Genomic DNA, 22117 nt, shown 5'->3' with positions numbered 1-22117 from the left:
ATTCCAGATGAATTTGCAAATTGTTCTGTCTATCACTCTGAAGAATTGGATTGGTATTTTGATGGTGATTGCATTAAATCTGTAGATCGCTTTTGGTAAAATGGCCATTTTTATTATATTAATCCTGCCAATCCATGAACATGGGAGATCTTTCCATCTTCTGAGGACTTCTTCAATTTCTTTCTTCAGAGTCTTGAAGTTCTTACTGTACAGATCTTTTACTTGCTTGGTTAAAGTCACACCGAGGTACTTTATATTATTTGGGTCTATTATGAAGGGTGTCGTTTCCCTAATTTCTTTCTCGGCTTGTTTCTCTTTTGTGTAGAGGAAGGCTACTGATTTATTTGAGTTAATTTTATACCCAGCCACTTTGCTGAAGTTGTTTATCAGCTTTAGTAGTTCTCTGGTGGAACTTTTGGGATCACTTAAATATACTATCATATCATCTGCAAATAGTGATATTTTGACTTCTCCTTTTCCGATCTGTATCCCCTTGACCTCCTTTTGTTGTCTGATTGCTCTGGCTAGAACTTCAAGAACTATATTGAATAAGTAGGGAGAGAATGGGCAGCCTTGTCTAGTCCCTGATTTTAGTGGGATTGCTTCAAGTTTCTCTCCACATAGTTTAATGTTAGCAACTGGTTTGCTGTATATGGCTTTTACTATGTTTAGGTATGGGCCTTGAATTCCTATTCTTTCCAGGACTTTTATCATGAAGGGGTGTTGACTTTTGTCAAATGCTTTCTCAGCATCTAATGAAATGATCATGTGGTTTTGTTCTTTCAGTTTGTTTATATAATGGATCACGTTGATGGTTTTCCAAATATTAAACCATCCCTGCATGCCTGGGATGAAGCCTACTTGATCATGGTGGATGATTGTTTTGATGTGCTCTTGGATTCGGTTTGCCAGAATTTTATTGAGTATTTTTGCGTCGATATTCATAAGGGAAATTGGTCTGAAGTTCTCTTTCTTTGTTGGGTCTTTGTGTGGTTTAGGTATAAGAGTAATTGTGGGTTCATAGAAGGAATTCGGTAGTGCTCCATCTGTTTCAATTTTGTGGAATAGTTTGGATAATATTGATACTAGGTCTTCTATGAAGGTCTGATAGAATTCTGCACTAAACCTGTCTGGGCCTAGGCTCTTTTTGTTTGGGAGACCTTTAATGACTGCTTCTATTTCCTTAGGAGTTATGGGTATGTTTAACTGGTTTATCTGTTCCTGATTTAACTTCGGTACCTGGTATCTGTCTAGGAAATTGTCCATTTCCTGCAGATTTTCAAGTTTTGTTGAATATAGGCTTTTGTAGTAAGATCTGATGATTTTTTGAATTTCCTCTGAATCTGTAGTTATGTCTCCCTTTTCATTTCTGATTTTGTTAATTTGGATACACTCTCTGTGGCCTCTCGTTAGTCTGGCTAAGGGTTTATCTATCTTGTTGATTTTCTCAAAGAACCAACTTTTGGTTCTGTTGATTCTTTCTATGGTCCTTTTTGTTTCTACTTGGTTGATTTCAGCTCTGAGTTTGATTATTTCCTGCCTTCTACTCCTCCTGGGCGTATTTGCTTCTTTTTGTTCTAGAGCTTTTAGGTGTGCTGTCAAGCTGCTGACAAATGCTCTTTCCTGTTTCTTTCTGCAGGCACTCAGCGCTACGAGTTTTCCTCTTAGCACAGCTTTCATTGTGTCCCATAAGTTTGGGTATGTTGTACCTTCATTTTCATTAAATTCTAAAAAGTCTTACTTTCTTTCTTTATTTCTTCCTTGACCAGGTTATCATTGAGTAGAGCATTGTTCAATTTCCCCATATATTTTGGCATTCTTCCCTTATTGTTATTGAAGACCAGTTTTAGGCCATGGTGGTCCGATAGCACGCATAAGATTATTTCTATCTTTCTGTACCTGTTGAGGCCCGTTTTTTGACCAATTATATGGTCAATTTTGGTAGAAAGTACCATGAGGAGCTGAGAAGAAGGTATAAACTTTTGCTTTAGGATAGAATGTTCTATAAATATCTGTTAAGTCCATTTGGCTCATCACTTCTCTTAGTCTGTCTACGTCTCTGTTTAATTTCTGTTTCCATGATCTGTCTATTGATGGGAGTGGGGTGTTGAAGTCTCCTACTATTTTTGTGTGAGGTGCAATGTGTGTTTTGAGCTTTAGTAAGGTTTCTTTTACGTATGTAGGTACATATTTGGGGCATAGATATTAAGGATTGAGAGTTCATCTTGGTGGATTTTTCCTTTGATGAATATGAAGTGTCCTTCCTTATCTTTTTTGATGACTTTTAGTTGAAAATTGATTTTATTTGATATTAGAATGGCTACTCCAGCTTGCTTCTTCTGACCATTTGCTTGGAAAGTGGTTTTCCAGTCTTTAACTCTGAGGTAGTGTCTGTCTTTGTCTCTGAGGTGTGTTTCTTGTAGGCAGCAGAATGCAGGGTCCTCGTTGCATATCCAGTTTGTTAATCTATGTCTCTTTATTGGGGAGTTGAGGCCATTGATGTTGAGATATATTAAGGAATAGTGATTATTGCTTCCTGTTATATTCATATTTGGATGTGAGGTTATGTTTGTGTGCTTTTCTTCTCTTTGTTTTGTTGCGAAGACGATTAGTTTCTTGCTTCTTCTAGGGTATAGCTTGCCTCCTTATGTTGGGCTTTACCATTTATTATCCTTTGTAGTGCTGGATTTGTAGAAAGATCTTGTGTAAATTTGGTTTTGTCATGGAATATCTTGGTTTCTCCATCTATGTTAATTGAGAGTTTTGCTGGATACAGTAACCTGGGCTGGCACATGTGTTCTCTTAGGGTCTGTATGACATCTGTCCAGGATCTTCTGGCTTTCATATTTTCTGGCGAAAAGTCTGGTGTGATTCTGATAGGTCTGCCTTTATATGTTACTTGACCTTTTCCCCTTACTGCTTTTAATATTCTTTCTTTATTTTGTGCGTTTGGTGTTTTGACTATTATGTGATGGGAGGTGTTTCTTTTCTGGTCCAATCTATTTGGAGTTCTGTAGGCTTCTTGTATGCCTATGGGTCTCTTTTTTTAGGTTAAGGAAGTTTTCTTCTATGATTTTGTTGAAGATATTTACTGGTCCTTTGAGCTGGGAGTCTTCACTCTCTTCTATACCTATTATCCTTAGGTTTGATCTTCTCATTGTGTCCTGTATTTCCTGTATGTTTTGGACCAGTACCTTTTTCTGCTTTACATTATCTTTGACAGTTGAGTCAATGATTTCTATGGAATCTTCTGCTCCTGACATTCTCTCTTCCATCTCTTGTATTCTGTTGGTGAAGCTCTATCTACAGCTCCTTGTCTCTTCTTTTGGTTTTCTATATCCAGGGTTGTTTCCATGTGTTCTTTCTTGATTGCTTCTATTTCCATTTTTAATTCGTTCAACTGTTTGATTGTGTTTTCCTGGAATTCTTTCAGGGATTTTTGTGACTCCTCTCTATGGGCTTCTACTTGTTTATTTATGATTTCCTGGAATTCTTTCAGGGATTTTTGTGACTCCTCTCTATGGGCTTCTACTTGTTTATTTATGATTTCCTGGAATTCTTTCAGGGATTTTTGCGATTCTTCTCTGTAGGCTTCTACTTGTTCTCTAAGGGAGTTCTTCACGTCTTTCTTGAAGTCCTCCAGCATCATGATCAAATATGATTTTGAAAGTATATCTTGCTTTTCTGGTGTGTTTGGATATTCCGTGTTTGCTTTGGTGGGAGAATTGGGCTCCGATGGTGCCATGTAGTCTTGGTTTCCATTGCTTGGGTTCCTGCGCTTGCCTCTTGCCATCAGATTATCTCTAGTGTTACTTTGTTCTGCTATTTCTGACAGTGGCTAGACTGTCCTATAAACCTGTGTGTCAAGAGTGCTGTAGACCTGTTTTCCTTTTTTCTTTCAGCCAGTTATGGGGACAGAGTGTTCTGCTTTCGGGCGTGTAGTTTTTTCTATCTACAGGTTTTCAGCTGTTCCTGTGTGCCTGTGACTGGTGTTCACCAGGCAGGTCACTTGCAGCAGAAAAGTTGGTCTTACCTGTGGTCCCGAGGCTCAAGTTTGCTCGTGGGGTGCTGCCTACGAGCTCTCCGCGGGGCAGCAACCAGGAAGATCTGCGCCGCCCTTTCCGGGAGCCTCCGTGCACCAGGGTTCCAGATGGCGTTTGGTGTTTTCCTCTGGCGTCAGAAATGTGTGCAGACTGCAGTCTCTTCTGGTTTTCCAGGCGTGTCTGTTGTCATTTCCTTCTAACAGACCATGTACTCGAGGTATTGTCCTCTTTTAGATGTGTATGTATTTCCTATGATGTTATACTAACTGCTGTACTCTATCTGTACAACTTCATTTCTCTTTGTAATAGTCAAGTTGGTTTGAATACATAGAAATAGAAAATAACTTCTCACAATTATAGAACCACGGGATATACTCAGTTTCAGATAATTTGAAGGCACAGATCCATATTACCCTCTCATTAGAAGGACCATAATTCTACACTAAAATTAAATGTGAACAAGCAGCACATTGGTCAATCATTTCTTTTCTTCTTTATATATTCTTGTTGGTCTCTTGTAAACAATGTTGTTACAAAGAAATGCAGAGACTTACATTTTTCTTCAAGTTGTTTTGCTGCTGTAACTGCTGTGCTATCGTGTGGGAACTCTGTACAGCTGACCATTTGCAAGGCTCTCCTTTCCCCTCCGTTAGTGTCTGCTGAAATCTTGACAAATGTTGAGTTCATTAGTGGGGAGTAATGTTTTGAAGACTTTTCCCATGCCTGCTTCCTACTTCTGTGTTTCAACTTAATACAAGTCACTGCATTAGTGCTTGGCCAGATTGGCCTTTGATCTTGTGGCTTCCTTCAGATTTCTTACTCTGTCCTCTGTCATTAGTACAAAAGAGATTTGTCATCATTTACCACTGTCACACCCACAGACAGGGTCCTTCTGTGCACTCACCCACATATCAACCCCTAATGTCCAGTTCTCTTAAATATATCTGAAAGTCACTGTAATATTTATTCACATTGCTATGTATAATTTAAGCAAAATAAAATCCACTAATTTAAATGTAAAGTTCAATCATTTTTGTACAATAATTAGAGTGTATGCCATAAAGAGCAATGTACACTCTCAATATTGTTGAGAAATCACCACTTAACAATTTAAACAATTTATAAAATGGTCTTAGTTAATTATAATATATAACTGAAAGGTCTGCTACAAATGTACCAGGGGCCTGTGTCCAGCCAGTGTATACTCTTAGATTGGTGGCTCAGTGTCTTAGGGGTCCAGGGCAGTTAACTTTGTTGGTCTTCTGGTGAGGTTCTTATCCACCACAGACCCTTCAATGCCTCCCACAATTCTTCCATAACAGTCCCCAATGTCTGTCCAATGTATGCTGTGGGTACCTTTATTTGTTTTAGCCAGTTGCTAGGCGGAGCCTCCCAGTGGACAGCTATGCTAGGCTCCTGTGTGCAACCATAACAGAGAACCATTAATAGTTTCAGAAACTGGCATATGCCTATGGGATGGGTATCAACTCGGGGAGGTTATTGGTTGGTAATTCCTTCAGTCTTGACTCCATCTTTGTCTATTTCTTTTTCGACAACACAAATTTGGGGTAGAAAATTTTGTGGTTGGTTTTGTGTCGTTATCCCTCTACTGAGGGATCTGCCTGACTATTTCAGTTTCCATGTCCCCACTGGAAGGCATCTTGGTTTAGGTCACCCTCACTAAGTCCTGGAAGGCTAACTCACCCCAGGATTCCCAATTTCCCTACCTCCACCAATCATTTTCCTGTCCACCTGGCCCTCTCCCTAGTCTCTTTCCACACCTGATCCTGCGCTCCTATTCCCCTTCCCATCTACTCCACCAACTAGATCTCTCCATCCTTCTGCCTCATATGACTGATTTGTTACCTTTTTAAGTTGGATTTAAGCATCCTCACTTGGATCTTCCTTCTTCTTTAAGGTTTTTGGCTCTGTGGAGTGAATCATAAGTATCCTATGCTTATGGCTAATATCCACTTACCAGTGAGTACACACCTTGCTTTTCCTTTTGGGTCTAGGTTATCTTACTAAGGATGATATTTTCCAGTTTCATTTATTTGACTGAAAAACTCATGATAACTTTGCTTTTAATAGCTGAATTGTATTCCAATGTGCAAATGAACCATATTTTCTGTACCCATTCTCCAGGTGAGGGATATCTGGGTTGTTTCCAGCTTCTGGGTATTACAAATAAGGCTACCATGAACATAATGGAGCATGTGTCATTGTGGTATGGTGGATCATCTTCTGGGTATATGTGCAGGAGCTGTATAATGGGGTTGTCAGATAGAACTATTTTTAGTTTCTGGAAAATGCCAGATTTATTTCCTGAGTAATTGTTCCAGTTTGCCATCCTATCAGCAATGAAGGAGTGTACCACTTCTATACAACCTGGCCAGCATGTGCTGTCACTTGAGTTTTTTGTCTTAGTCATTCTGATTGTTGTAGGATGGAATCTTGGAGTCATTTTGATTGCATTTTTCCTATAACTAAAGATGCTGAATATTTCTTTAAGTGCTTTCTTGGCCCATTGAGATTCCTCTTTAGATATTCCCTTGCTTTACACTGCATCCACGTTTTTAATTGGGTTACTTGGCTTGTTGGAGTCTAACTTCTTTGGTTATTTATATATACTAGACAGTAACCCACTGTCAGAAATAGGGTTGCTGAAGGTCTTTTCCTAATCTGTAAGCTGCCATTTTGTCTTAAATTGCCAGTGTTTTTTGCCTTACAGAAGCTTTTCAGTTTCATCGGGTCACATTTATTAATTGTTGATCTTATTGTCTGTTCTGTTTATAAAATTGTCTCCTGTACCAATGACTTCAAGCCTAATTCCCATTTTCTCTTCTATTAGATTTAGTGTATCTGGTTTTATGTTGAGGTTCTTGATCCACTTGGACTTGAGTTTTGTGCAGGGTGATAAATATATATCTATTTGCAGTCCCCTGCATGCAAACATTCAGTTAGACCAGCACTGTCTCCCGAAGATGTTTTCTTTTCCCATTGTATGCTTATTGGGGTCTTTGTCAAAAATCAAGTGTCTATAGTTGTGTAGGTTTATTTCTGGGTCTTTGATTAATTCCTATTGATTAACCTGAATGTTTCTATACCAATAGAATGCAGGTTATTAATTTTGTTTTTTAGTTTTTTAAATCACAATTACTCTGTAGTGTACCTTGCAGTGAGGGATGGTGATTCCTCCAGAAGAATTTTATTGTTCAGGATTGTTTGTTTTTGCTATTCTCTGTTTTTTTTTTTGTATTTTAATATTAAGTTGAGAATTTCTTTTTAAAAGTCTGTAAAAAACTGTGTTGGGTTTTTTATGGGAATTACATTTAACAGGTGGAATTATTTGGCTAAGATGGAAATTTTCTCTGTTAATCTTACCAATCCATAAGCATAGGATATCTTCCCATCTTCTGATACCTTCTTCAATTTTCTTCTTCAGGGACATGAGTTTCTTATATAACCCATTATGTAAACCAACTGAAAGGAAAAAAATCACATGACCATCTTATTAGATACTGAAAAAGCCTTTGAGAAAATCCAGCACCCCCTCATGTTATAAGTGTTGGAGAGAGTAGGGAGTGAAGGCACATACCTAAACATCATAAAAGCAATACACACCAAGACAATAGCCAAAAGCAAATTAAAGAGAAACTTGAAACAATCCCATTAAAATCAGGGACAAGGACAGGGGTACTCACTCTATACCTGTCTATTCAACATAATACTTGAAGTTCTAATTACAGAACTAAGACAAGAAAAGTAGATCAGGAGCTACAAATTGAAGGGAAGAAGTAATTGTTTCACTGTTTGTGCATAATGTGATAGAAAAAAAAGCAACTTCAAAAATAGTACTAGAGAACTCCTACTGCTCATAAACAAGTTCAGCAAAGTGCATGGATATAAAATTAACTCAAAGAAATCAATAGCCTTCCTTTGTACAGATGATAATGGGGTTGAGAAAGAAATTAGGGGGAAAACACATCATGGTAGCCACAAACAATATAAGATATCTTAGCATAACTCTAACTAAGCAAGTTAAAAGATACCATTCCTTTGTTCAAGCACAATATATAGCGCAATATATTTTTCTTTTCTTTATCTCTTTTCTTTTTTCCCCACCTGTGAGGGATCTCTAGGGGGGTTCTATATGGTGGCTGTCAAGAATGATGTAATGATACACATCAGTCTGTAGGTGTCACTGTGGTCTGGTGACTCTGTTGTCTTTGTGTAAACCTGGAATTGGTGTAACTGGATCCAAATGTAATTCTGTTTGTGTTCTGACATTCTCTTTCGCCACCATACTCACCAGCACTTCTTGCCATTGGCTTTCCTGATGGTGGTCATGATGATTGCTGTGAGCTGGAATCTGAGCATCAGTTTCTTGTTTCTTTTTCATGTCCCTGATGGCTAAAGACATTAAACATTTTCCATATATCACTGGTTACTTTTCTTTTAGCGTACTGGTTTTCAATTTCCCTTTTATGAGTTCCGTGATTTCATGGTAATCTTTTACTTCTTTGTGTAGTCTAGCCACTAATTCTCCTCTAAATATATACCGATCCACAGTTTTCTTTCATTCTGTTAGCTTCCCCATTCCTGCTTCTTCCATTTGCCTAGAATGCACTGTGAAGTTAGCCTCCATTTTTATCATGCCTTTTCATAAAAATGAAGTTGTATTTGTTTTTTGTTTGTTTTAGAAATTCCTTGCCTTTTTATAGGCTTTGAAGACTTTTCTCCCCCAATTGCTTTGAGTGGTTGTCAGTCTTAGCTCTTGTACACAAAAATACCTCTAATATTGATTTTTGTACAGTGTAGTGAAAGAGATGTGGTTCTTTTCTTGTTTATGAGGATTTTCAGCTTTTGCTTTCCCAGGTAGTGAAGAGGCAGTCTGTTTTTAACATGTATTATTGACACTTTTGTGAAAATTGTCTGACCCTGCATTGATTTATTTCTGTGTTCTAAAGTCAACTTTACTGGTGAACACATTATTTTCTGGCAGTTTATGGTAATTTATGCTATTTCATAAAATGAGTTAGTTCTGGAATATAATTTGAAGGTATCTATTGTGATACTGTTTACACTGTGCTTTTCATGCTTTGCACTGTGCTTTCTTTGTTGGTGTCTGCTCTTTTCAGTTCCATGTAAGTATGATGATTGCTTTCTTAAACTTCAGTTGGAATTTCTATAGTGCTGTATTTGGTGAAGAGTGAATTGAATCTGAACATAGGTTTCTATAATATAATTATTTTCATAATAATAACTTTCTTAGTATGTAAGTTGTAAACTTTCCCATCCTCTGTGCTGTCTTCAATGCCTTTCTTCAGTGTCATAAAGTATCAGTGTAGAACTCTTTTGCTTCCTTGATTTTACTTTACAGCATTCCTAGTTTTTGAACTTTTACATTAGAAAAAGGATGTCTTCTGAGTTTTTTAACAGTATATTCAGTTTTCCATTTTAGCAATGCTACTGAACTTGAACTATCAAATTTGTAAAACATTGTATATGATATTTATGTAGGGTCATTTTAGAGCATTTCAACAGTGGTCATATTTTTCCGATATTTTTTACCTGATTCTCTTCCTCCTCCCCTCCTCTCAGGCTTCTAGCTACAAATTTAAGAGTAGAGAAAGTGTACACCCTTGTCATATTCTCAAGTTTTAATGAAATAATTTTGTTCTCACCCCATTAACTTAATGTTTGAGATATCCTTGCTTTTTCTAGAATCTTCATGACATTGGCTAGGAATGAGGTTTGGTTTTTCTGTAGCCCTTGTTATCTCAAGGGAGATTAGTATCACAACTCTGTGTCTAAGTCTATTCCTATGCTTTAAAGTATTTACTGTTTTGTAATTGTCTCAGAATCTCTGCATCCATGCAATCACACCAACCATGATGGTACTATTGCTTAAATGTGCTTCCTTTTTGATAATTTAATGTCATTGTTATTTCTTGATTATATTTTGGCCCATGGATTTCCTTAAGTGTGAGAATATTCACACTTTACTCCTCCCACTATCTTCTTCAAAAGCCCCTGCTATATCATATTCTAAATTCACAAGGACAGAGGTAGGAGGAGAGGACAGTGAGGGGAGGGTAGACAAAAGTCTAACACAATAGATGTTTAATAATGAATGCCATGTGGAAATATGTATATGTGTGTATTACTACCACCAGGGTAAAATGATTCTCTGAAATTCAGAATAGCATAGGATAGGTTCACAACTCAGCTAAGATATGCATATTGTTGGTCAATCTGTTCCAGAGATAATGAAAAGAATATAAAGTACTACAATTGTTTTGGGTTGTGCCTATGGGTTGATATTTGAGACCCTTTAGATGAAAGGACCAGTTAGGAAAACACATTGGTACTGGTGGGGGAAGAAACAACATGCTGAATACGTTCAAATAGTGTAAAAACATGCTATGCTAGTTTCTGTCCAATGGTAAGATAAAAATCTCTTCGAAAATATTAACTGACTGTGTACCCAGAGAGCGACACTAATGACAGGGATGGTGTAGTGGACTCCTTAGTGCAATACTAGCACAGATATTATGAGAGAAACCAACCTCTTCCTTGGAGGAAGAATATTCACTGAGAAATTTGTGTTTTATATGTTAGTTTGAGAAATGTAATGTTAGTGTCTGAACTCATTATGGAAATTGTTCTCAGTTTTATTTTACTGTGCCCTTATGTAGCTTTCTGATAATTTTTATGAGATTTTATGGATCTATCCTATAATACTACTGGGACACACATTCTTACAGCAGACTCTCTGATCTAGACTTACAAGATTTTCACTGGCTCTTACGTACTGACAGTTGAGCCTCAGTTGCTGAAATTGTTATACAGACCTACCTGTTGGGTTTGATCCTCTCAATCTGCAGTTCAAATTGCCATGGTTTTCTTTAAGGACTATTTGTTTGAAGGGAGTTTTCCTTAATGGGGATTGAAAACTGCACTTTTCTGTGGGGTATAGCGACAGATATTTAGAGTGCAGTTGTGGATTACACTTCTGAAATAATGAGATTGTGGTAATTTTTCCTTAAAGATTTATGAATTCACTGGCCATGGATAGTTGTCTAGGTTTTAGTACCTGGCATGATTTTCCTCCCATTGAGTAGATCCTAATTGAAATTAGAGAGCAGTTCGATAACAAGAAACAATTCCACAAGAAACTATTCTGCAACCTTGGGCTTCTTAGTCTTGATTCTCCTTGCTGTGCCTCACAGGAATCACCTAATAAATGAAGTCTTCAGTCAGTCCATTGTAGTAGCCATGATGTTCACATTGGCTAGATGTATAAGTCTACATAGATCACACTCAAGGCTAGATTCTAGTCTTCTTCCAGCAAGCATGCTACTCATACATACCTATGGTCAGGCAAGTCAGCTGAGGACCTAGGTGTTGTCTTGTCCACAGGCAGAAAGGTGGAGTAGCTGCCATCTCAGCTACATCATCCTAAAAATCCATAGGCTAGTTGGCATAACTGCCATCAGATAAATCAGGGATCAGTTCCTGACCTGTCCCAGTAACTAAGGCTACTGTTAACAATGTGAGCAAGAGAATACAGTCAACCCAGATGATACAGTGACTGACTCTTACATACCTCACTCTGTCTCAAAGGATATGTTCCACTAGGGTGATCCAATTTTAGGAATATTTGTTCCTAAGCTTATACATCAATGCAGATGGTAGTGCACATCACCAAATGTGTACAGGATGAATGTGTTAAATTAGGGATTATAAGAAAAAACATAGACCCAATAAATAATTAAGGAATTCCTCATAATTATATTAAGCATTATAGATTGAAAAGAAAGCTAGAATCAAGTTGCATTGTTAAGTCACCTAAAGTTGTAATATACATTTTAGGGAAAATCATAAACAAAGAGACCAAAATCATATCATTCACCCAAGAACAAATTCGAGAGCAGGAGGGACAATGTTTCAGATGAAGAGGCAAAAACGATTGATATCATAAAGGTCTTTATTTCTCTTAAGTGACATACAGTGCTGAAGAAGTCTTTGCTAATGAATTTGTTGTAGTCATTCTTGGGAGCTCATATGGCCATTAGCTGTTTTGTCTCATATGCAGGAGTAAACTGACTGTATTTCTATAGGTGATTAACATTATTCTCTCAACACCATATTCAACCTTTTCCTAAATTTGCTCTTAGTAATGTTACATCTGACATTACCAGTAATCATATTCAATTTCCTGGAGAGATATCTGATGGCTTCTTTAGATCCAGCAATGTTAATGTATTAAAACCAGAATAGCATATATATAAAGGAGGATTAGATGCAAATTCATGAAAATGTAATATAAAATATTTTTAAGAAAAATGCAATGAAACAATTAGACGAAAATAAGGAAACATATTCTCTTTGGTAACAATCACCATTTTATTATTATTAGAGTATATTATTTTGGAAAAATTTGGGTTTCCTTTGGTCCACTTCATATATATTATGTAGTGAATGTTTTCATCTTTTCATTTTCTTTTTAATTTAACTTTCTTCCATAGTTACTCTAGGTCCTGATAATTGCTCCCCTCCCAGTCACCTCACCCCTCCACAATCCTACCGTAGTCCTCTGTTTGTGTGTGTGTGTGTGTGTGTGTTTGTGTGTTTTATTTGATCAGTGTATTTACCTGTTTGTTTGTGTGTACAGATTTGTTTGAGTATGAAAAGGAGGGTTTTACATGTTCTGAATCTAGAGTTAAAACTGGTCCCGATCTGCCCCACTTAGGTGCTAGGAATCAATCTCAGATCCTCTTCAAGAGCAGTGTGCATCCTCCACTCGTGTGTTATCTCTCAATTGATGTGTTTAAACCCACCACTTTTTTTAGGTTTTGCAGATGATTGTTGGGAAATATATAAGAGGACGTGCTGTTTCTTTGATACATTTTTATCCATGCCTTGAAATTTCATTGACTTTCATATATTCCCATAAATAGTATCCTTAGTATTCCGTGGCAGTAGTTTAAGTGGGAAATATCAGTGGCTAAAACTACTTTCAGAAGGACACTGCAACATCTTGGTGCTGAGCTAGATCTACTGTGTTGGGTCTTACTGCTCTAGATGTCTACAGTTCACCCAAATAGGCACAGGTGTCAATGTACCAGAAAGGAAGCAACATGCAATTTTCTTTAAGGTTTTATTAGCTTAGCATTGCCTACCATTGGCACATATTACAGTAAGAAGCATCAGATTTGGAGAATGATAAGGAAATAAGCAGTGCCTAATGCAGACACTCGGTAGAAATGCTGAGTTTAAGGATCTATGAATACATTTCCTCATCTCATGTCTAAGTCATGCTCTAAGAAAGATGCAGCTTGCCTTGCCTGCAAAGAGGAAGGCTGATGAGTTATATGTTCTCATGATCTGTCATAAAACCATGTGGGTGTCAGGAGGCAGGGAATCTCATTTCCAGGCTCTGTCTCACAGGTTGGGACATAGCCCAGGGTCAGAATAAAAGGACCTGTGGACTGGACTCTTAACATCCACTCACTGGCTGAGGTAACCACAGATCTTTTGCTACCACTCATCTAGGTAAGTGTCCACTGGAATTAAGGACAGAGACTTCAGAGGGAGCCAGATTAGAGCTAGAGAGGCACTGGGAAGGGTCCTTCTTCCTTTTGGCCACATTGGTATATCAGAACACATCGTTAAGTCTGTGGGATTAGACCATGGTGGCTTTGAAAGGCACTAGGTACAGCCATGATACTCAGAGACACTGAAAGGCTTTGTGTTATTTAGCTCTGGGGAGCACTAAGTACCTTCAGCTTATAGGGCTGCTAGGATGGGACATTCAACACAGATAACTGTGCATCTAGACAGGTTATGGGGGGTAATTGATATTCAGATGGAAATGGTTAGATTCCTTGGCACTGAAGAGCTGGAGCAAGGAAAATCAACAGGGTCTCAGTTTGGCTTGGGTAAAAAGTGTTGTTTCTAGGATTTGTCCACATATTTCTCTGATAAACACGATAGTACCAGTATAATAATGACCTTTCTACCCTTATTCAGAGCAGTTGGTAATTGGCACACATCTGACTTCTCATCTTACAATATAAGATAATATTCCTAAGTGCTCTGAACAGGGTTTACATATTTTCTGTCATGGGGTGAGCTTGCTCCCTAAGTGTGCTAGAAGGTTTTTAAGACCATAAACAATACTCTCCTTCATGCTATGATTGTACTCTTCCCAACAACTAGTTATCTCAGAAATAGTATATACACTTGCATGTATGAAGATTAAGAACAGCAAAATTCTCTAATCTTCACCAGATATTTATTTAGTGCTGCTGGATTTCAAATAACTGTATCTCATGTGCATGGTTCCTGATGTTTAAAAACAAGATAAACAGGACTTGACAATCTGATCATATTATAAATGGAGTGACTATTGATGGTGTTTCGATGATGATCACTAATGCTTCTCTGGGGCCAGTATTGGACAGGTTACCACATTGTCTTTTGTCTTATATATTTATGACTGCCTCACAGGTCCTGAAATCCCACAGCTGAGATGTCCTGCCAGCAGAGCCAGCAGCAGTGTCAGCCCCCTGCCAAGTGCCCTCCCAAGTGCCAGACTCCAAAGTGCCCTCCAAAATGCCCCCCAAAGTGTCCTCCCAAGTGCCCGCCTGTGTCTTCCTGCTGTAGCCTGGGTTCTGGGGCCTGCTGCAGCTCTGGTGGCTGCTGTGGCTCCAACTCTGGTGGCTGCTGCAGCTCTGGGGGAGGAGGCTGCTGCCTGAGCCACCACAGACCCCGGAGATCTCTCCATCGCCATCGCCACAGCTCTGGATGCTGCAGCAGTGGTGGCAGCAGTGGCTGCTGTGGCAGCAGTGGCTGCTGTGGCAGCAGTGGTGGCAGCAGTGGGTGCTGTGGCAGTAGCCAGCAGTCTGGAGACTGCTGCTGACCTGGGTGTGGAAGACTTTAGACAAATGGTGCTGGAGGAGCACATGCTCAGAAGACTCCCTAATGGTTGTGGCTCTCTCCTCCTGCTTCTCATCTTGCCCTGCCCTCTGAAGTTCTGAAATCTCATGGGAAATGTTCTGTATTCTCCTCAGAAAATGGCAATCCCTCTTTTCCTCTTTGTTGCAAATTAAACAAGCCTTGATAATCATCCCTGACAAGACGATTGCTTATTTTTTCATGGGTCATCCTCTTTCTGATTCCGGAGTCATCTTTTTCTTACAACAGACCATGGTTAATATTAAACTTGGTTTGAGAAGGTAGAAATAGCAAGTCATTTCTCATAAATATAAAACCAGAGGACAAACTCAATTTCAAGTAATTTGAAGGTACACGTCCATGTTAGCCACTCATTAGAAGGACCATGATTCTACACTGAGATTAAATGTGAGCAAGCAGCTCATTGGTCAATCAATTCCTTTCCTCCTTACATTCTCATTGGTATCCTGCAAACCAAGCTGCTACACAGAAATGTAGAGACTTACAATTTTCAAGTTATTTTGCTGCTGTAACTGCTGTGTTATAGTGTGGGAACTCTGTACAGCTGAGCAATGGCATTACTCTCATTCTTTCCCTTCTCTTAGTAGCTGCTGAAATCTTGACAAATGTTGAGCTCATTAGAGGAGAGTGAAATGTTTGGGAATCTTTTCATGTGCATCCTCCCTACTTCTGTGTGCTAATTTAATACAAGTCACTGCAGTATTTCTCAGACTAATTTGTCTTTGTTCTTGTGGTTTCCTTCAGGTTTCTAAGTCTGTTCTCTGTTTTTAGTAAGAGATTTTGTCATCATTGGTTACTGTCACTTTTACAGAAAGGGTCTTTTTGAGCTCTGTCTTACTCTTTCAGCCCAAGTGTCCACTTCTCTTAAATAAATGTTAATGTAATATTTATTCACATTGCTATGTACAATTTAAGCAAAATAAAATTCAGTAATTCAAATGTACAGTTATATTTGCAGACTATTTTGAGCGTGTGCTTCAAAGAGCAATGTACACATTGAATAATATTGAGAACCCACCACTTACAAATTGAAGAAGTCTTAAAAGTGCATCGCTTTAGTATAAAATGTAAATGAATATATGATAAACACAAAATACAATAAAATTTAACAATATGTGTTAAAACAAATAAGTGGTAGTGCATTTTATTTTTTAACAAGTATAATAATTTATATTTCTTTGTATTAGAGACACACATTACTTCACTTCAGTATATCAAAATTTTTATGTAATATTATAACTGATTGTATCCATTGTTTTGCAAATTAATTAATCATTTTTTGGACAGATTTAGGTTCCTTATTTATTTACTTATGTTTTAAAATATGACACATCTCTCAGGATCCTGTACTTCCCCTAGCCCTTCTCCTCTGACAGGGTCGAGACTTCTAAGTATCCCCACCCCACCCGGTTGCATCATGACTGCAGTATTAGGAATATCATCTCCCACTGAGGCCAGACAAGAGAGGCCATCTGTCAAAAGTATTTTTCAGGGTATAGTGTTAAGGGCAGTGACCGTTTCAGTTGCTGGGAGACCCACATTGATTGTCAGTTACATCTCTGCCATATGCGTGCTAGGGGTCTCAGTCCAGCCAGTATATGTTCTTGGACTGGTGGCTCAGACTCTGAGAGCTCGTTGGGTGAGGTTCCTTTCTAACACAGACCCTTTAATCCAACTCTCCAAGTCTTGTATAAGTGTCCCCAACATATTTCCAGTGTTTGATGTGATTATCTGCATCTGTTTCAGTCAGCTGCTAGGTAAAGCCTCCCAGAGGACAGCTATGCTAGGCTCCTGCATACAAGTGCACCAGAGTATTACTAATGGATTCAGGACTGGTTATTGGCTGGCAATTCCTTCAGTTGGCTCCGTCTTTGCACCAGCATTTCTTTTTATTCAGGACACATTTTTGGAAGAATGTTCTGTAGTTGGGTTTGTGTCATTATCCCCCTACTGAGGGGTCTGGCAGTCTATTTCTGTTTCCATGTCCCCGCTGTAAGGCATCTTGGTTGAGGTCACCTATACTGAGTCCCAGGAGGCTAACCCACCCAAGGACTCCTAATTCCCTCCCCTGCAGCCTAGGAAGACACATATTTCCATTCATTCTCCTGGCCCTCTGGCCCTCCTGTCTCTTCCCACACCTGATCCTCTCCCAGGACTTCCTTTCCCATCCCCTCTAACAACTAGATCTCTCCCTCTTTCTGCCTCCTATGACTAATATTTCCGCCTTCTTTTTTTTTTTACTTGAAATCCAAGAATGGTTGTAATGTGTTGGCCAAGAAAAATAAACTGCAAAGTCCCTTTAAGCTGGATTCAAGCATCCTCACTTAGGCCTTTCTTCCTCTTTAAGCTCTTTGGGTGCATCACAGTTTTCTTGTACTTTATGGCTAATATCCAGTTCCCAGTGAGTATATACCATGCTTTTCCTTCTGAGACTGTGTTACCTCTCTCAGAACGATATTTTCTTTTTCTTTTCTTCCTTTTTTTTGGAAACAATGAAACTATTTAAAAACCAATCCACTTGGAAAATATGTTGCTGGCTTGACACAGCAAACAGCAGATGTATTAATGTTTCAAGTAATTAATTAGTATAAATTCAACATAGTACTCATACAAAAGATAAGGTGCCACGATGGCCCAGCAACACTGCACTGCAAAACCCCCAGAAAAAAAATGGCATTTGGTAAGAAAGTGTGTGTTTCTCCTGCTTTAGTGGCCATAGCTTTCCTTGGCTGAAGTTGCTTACTTTTAGGTCTCCTTGTGGCTACAAGGCTCTGTAAATTCAGAGCTGATTAATACTGGGTTTGCACTTTTATTTTGTGAACCCAAGGCCAATACTTCTCAACAGCTCCTGTTTATTCTCAGCGACTGGCGTGTGAGTGACAACCAACCCCCGCCCCCCTTGCTTTTCCTGAGGATGTGTCACTTTGGTGTACAAGTCAGTGAAGAAAGCTGTTTCCCATGTACACTGTGACACTGTTTGGCTTTTCTGGGGCTTCTAGAATAACAGAATTTGAAGAAATGGACATTCCCATCTTGATGGCCAGAAAATACTAGGAACCTTTAGAAGTTATTCAAAGCACTCTCCCTCCTGTATCTTAAATCCACTGTGTGCCCTTGCACAGAAGACAAAACCAAGCAAACTGTAGATTTGGAAAGGAGACCCTTTCCTCTCTAAATCCCTAGCCTACTGGGTTTTGTTTCACAGCATATGCATGGTGGTGTGGTGTTACTTGTGGTGAACAGGATTTGCCAAGCTTCTCTGAGGAGACCCACCTCTCCTCAGGTTTTACCAGCAGGTTTTAGGAGAGCCACCAGCCTGGATGTTTGTAGTAGAAATCTCAGCCCTTGGAATAAGGTTGATCTCTACTACAGAACAAACATTGCACATAAATATTTAGGATCTAGACTTCTCCTCTGAGCTATTTGTGATCCAAATCTCAGCAGCAGCTTCTTTCCACTTCATTTTCTAAGATCCAGATGTAAAGGAACCAGTTTCTGGCAGTGAGCTTAGTTTGCCTGGAACTTGCTGTGTCCTAAGTTTTGCTCATTCGTAAACATTGCTTAACATATTAAACTTCCATTCTTCCGTAAATAGCCTGTCCTCAGCCCCAATGGTCACTGGCAAACAATTTTAATGCCATTTTTTATGACAGAGACTCCTTGATCTTCTTGGTCATTGCTGGGATGAGGTTCATGTGGTCATCCACACACTTGGCCACACAGCTGTCTAGCTGTCACTTCACCTGAGGCTCCTTATTTCCTGCATCCATTGCGTTTTTGGCTTTGTCATTGCAATGTATGGTGCACCGGGCCAGGCAGTCCTGGAACCTTTCCAGAGCGCTGGTGACCAGGGCCCGGGCTTGAGCCAGAGGTGCATGGCAGCGCTCTATGCATTAGTGCTGCATAGACGCCTGGTTGTCTTCATAGCAGTTGGCACTGCACTGGAACATAAGGCCCTGCATCTTCCGGATGTTCTCTTTCTCTACACTTTTCACCATGGCGTCCACAGCCTCCTGAACTCGGAGTTGCTGCACCTCCGCCTTGGCGATCCTGAGCTGCTCCGTGCCAATGCCCTCGTGCACTCAGAATCATATTTTCTAATTCTACTTATTTGACTGGAAAATTCATGCTGTCCTTGTTTTAAATATAAACGAATAGGATTCCAATATGTTAATGAACCACGTTTTCTATTCTCATTCTATGGATTTGGGATACCTGTGTTGTTTACAGCTTTTGAGTATTATAAATAAGGCTGCTATGAAAATCATGGAGCACATGTCTTGGTGCTTTGATGGAATATCTCTTGGGTATATAGCTAAGAGTGGTATAGCTGCATTGTCAGGTGGAACTATTTCTAGTTTTCTGAGAAAATTCGAAATTGATTTCTTAAGTAGTTGTTCAGGTTTGCAAACCCACCAGAAATGGAGGGGTGTTCCCCTTTCTCCACAACCTAGCCAGGATGTGCTGTCACTTGACTTTTTGATCTTAGCCTTACTGATTGTTGTAGGAGAGAATCTCAGGGTATTTTGATTTGCATTTTCCTGATAACTAAGGATTTTGAACATTTCTTTAAATGTTTCTTGGCTCTTTGAGATTCCTCTTTAAATATTCCCTCGTTTAGTCCTGTAGAACTAGTTTTTAATTTTATTGCTCGGTTTGTTGGTATCTAACTTCTTGAGTTCTTAATATATTTTTGATATTAGCTCTCTGTCAGATGTAGAGTTGCTGGAGGTCTTTTCCTAATCTGTAACCTACCACTTCGCCCTAATGACAGTGTCTTTTGCCTTACAGAAGCTATTCGGTTTCGTGGAGTCACATTTATTAGTTTTCATTTTAGTGCCTGTTCTGTTCATAAAGTTTTCTCCTGTACCAATGCCTTCAAGCCTATATCCCAATTTCTTTTCTGTTCAACTTAGTATACCTGGTTTTACGTTCAGTTTCTTGATCCAGTTGGACTTGAGTTTTGTCCAGGGTGATATAGATCTACTTGCATTTTCCTGCAGGCAACACTATTTCCTTAAGATGCTTTCTTTTTTCCGATGTATGCATTTTGTTCCTTCTTTGTAAACAATCAAGTGTCCATAGATTTGTAGAATTATTTCTCAGACTTTGATTAAATTTTATTAATTATCCTGGATGTTTCAGTACCAATAACATGCAGATTATTATTTTTGTTGTTATTCTTTTAAACACTATTGCTCTCTAATAGAGTTTGAGGTAAGGTACAGTGATTTCTCCAGATGAACTTACTGTTCAGGATTGGTTCTTTTCTCCATGTTCTGTTTTTTGTTTTTTGTTTTGTTTTTAGTTTTTTTTTGTTTTTTTGTATGTCCATATGAATTTGAGAATTGCTCTTTAAAGGTCTATAAAAAACTGTTTTGGATTTTTTATGGTAATTCTGTTGAACATGTGGAATGATTTGGCTAAGATTGAAATTTTCTCTCTTAATCTTACCTATCCATAAGGATAGGCGATCTTCCCATCTTCTGACACCTTCTTCAATTTTCTTCTTCGGGAACATGAGTTTCTTTTATAACCCATTATATAAATCAACTGAAAGAAAAAAATCACATGATCATGTCATTAGATACTGAAAAACCTTTGAGAAAATCCAATACCCCTTCATGTTATAGGTTTTGGAGAGATTAGGGAGTCAAGGCACATACCTAAGCATAATAAAAGCAATATGCACCAAGACAATACCAACATCAAGTTAAATAAAGAGAACCTGAAACAATTCCACTAAAATCTGGGATAAGGACGGGGTGCCCACTCTTTCCCTGTCTATTCAATATAGTCCTAGAAGTTTGAGGAACAGCGATAAGACAAGAAAAGTAGATCAGGTGCTTCAAATTTAAAAGGAAGAAGTAATCATATAATTGTTTTTGCACAATGTAATAGAATACAACAGCAACTTCAAAAATTTTACTAAAGAATACCTACTGCTCAAAAACAAATTCAGCAAAGTGCATGAATATAACATTAACTCAAATAAATCAATTGCTCTCCTTTATATAAATGATAATGGGGTTGGGAAAGAAATTAGGGAGAAACCACATCACAATAGCCACAAATAATGTAAAATATCTTGGCTTAACACTAACCATGCAAGTGAAAGAATACCGTTTCTTCTTCAAGCACAACATATTTTTCTTTTCTTTATCTATTTTCTTTTTTCCCCACATGTGGGGATCTCTAGGTTGTTTCTACATGTTAGCTGTCAAGAATGATGTAATGATACACATCAGGCTGTAGGCGTCACTGTGGTCTGGTGACTCAGATGTCTTTGGTGTATACATGGAATTGGTGTAACTGGATCCAAAGATAATTCTGTTTGTGTTTTGACGTTCTCTTTTGCCACCATCCTCACCAGCACTTCTTGCCATTGGCTCTCCTGATGGTGGTCATGATGACTGCTGTGAGCTGGAATCTGAGCATCAGTTTCTTGTTTCTTTTTCATGTTCCTGATGGCTAAAAACACTAAACATTCTCCATATATCACTGGTTACTTTTCTTTTAGCGTACTGGTTTTCACTTTCCCTTTTATTAGTTGTGTGATTTCATGGTAATCTTTAACTTCTTTGTGTAGTCTTGGAACTAATTCTCCTCCAAATATATACTGATGCACAGTTTTCTTTCATTCTGATAGCTTCCCCATTCCTGCTTCTTCCATTTGCATAGAAGGCACTTTGAAGCTAGCCATAATAATTATCATTCCTTTTCCTAAAAAATGAAGTTCTATTTATTTTTTCATTTGTTTGTTTTAGAAATTCCTTGCCAATTTTATGCTGTGAAGCCTTTTCTCCCCCATTGTCTTGAGTGGTTTTCAGTCTTAGCTCTTATACACAAAATCAACGCTAATGTTACTGACACTTTTGTGAAAGATTGTCTGTCCCTGTGTTGATTTATTTCTGTGTTCTGAAGTCTGCTTTACAGGTGTACACATTATTTTCTGGCATATTATGGTAATTATGCTATTTAATAAAACGAGTTAATTCTGTAATATAATTTGAAGGTAACTATTGTGATACTCTTTATATTGTGCTTTTCATAGTTTGCATTGTGATATTTTTGTTGGTGAACGATCT

At 38.4% G+C, this 22117-nt stretch overlaps 1 protein-coding gene and 1 pseudogene across 1 annotated transcript; one reads left to right on the top strand and one right to left on the bottom strand.

The window, feature by feature from the left end:
- Window positions 1-12199: 12199 nt before the first annotated feature.
- Window positions 12200-21489, bottom strand: Fam136a-ps2 (family with sequence similarity 136, member A, pseudogene 2; annotated as a pseudogene).
- LOC102551936 (late cornified envelope protein 1C-like) lies at window positions 13495-15176 on the top strand. Its single transcript, XM_006232824.4, has 2 exons — window positions 13495-13604; window positions 14562-15176. Exon 2 carries the CDS (start codon window positions 14584-14586, stop codon window positions 14971-14973), a length of 390 nt encoding a protein of 129 aa, XP_006232886.1. The 5' UTR covers window positions 13495-13604; window positions 14562-14583; the 3' UTR covers window positions 14974-15176.
- Window positions 21490-22117: the final 628 nt, after the last annotated feature.

This window comes from Rattus norvegicus, chromosome 2 (assembly GCF_036323735.1).
Source record: "Rattus norvegicus strain BN/NHsdMcwi chromosome 2, GRCr8, whole genome shotgun sequence".
Classification (NCBI taxonomy): domain Eukaryota; kingdom Metazoa; phylum Chordata; class Mammalia; order Rodentia; family Muridae; genus Rattus; species Rattus norvegicus.
This window is presented reverse-complemented; position numbering and strand designations above follow the sequence as displayed.

Excerpts from the sequence above, each read along its gene's own strand:
- LOC102551936 (XM_006232824.4), top strand. The coding sequence starts at position 14,584 with ATGTCCTGCCAGCAGAGCCAGCAGCAGTGTCAGCCCCCTGCCAAGTGC.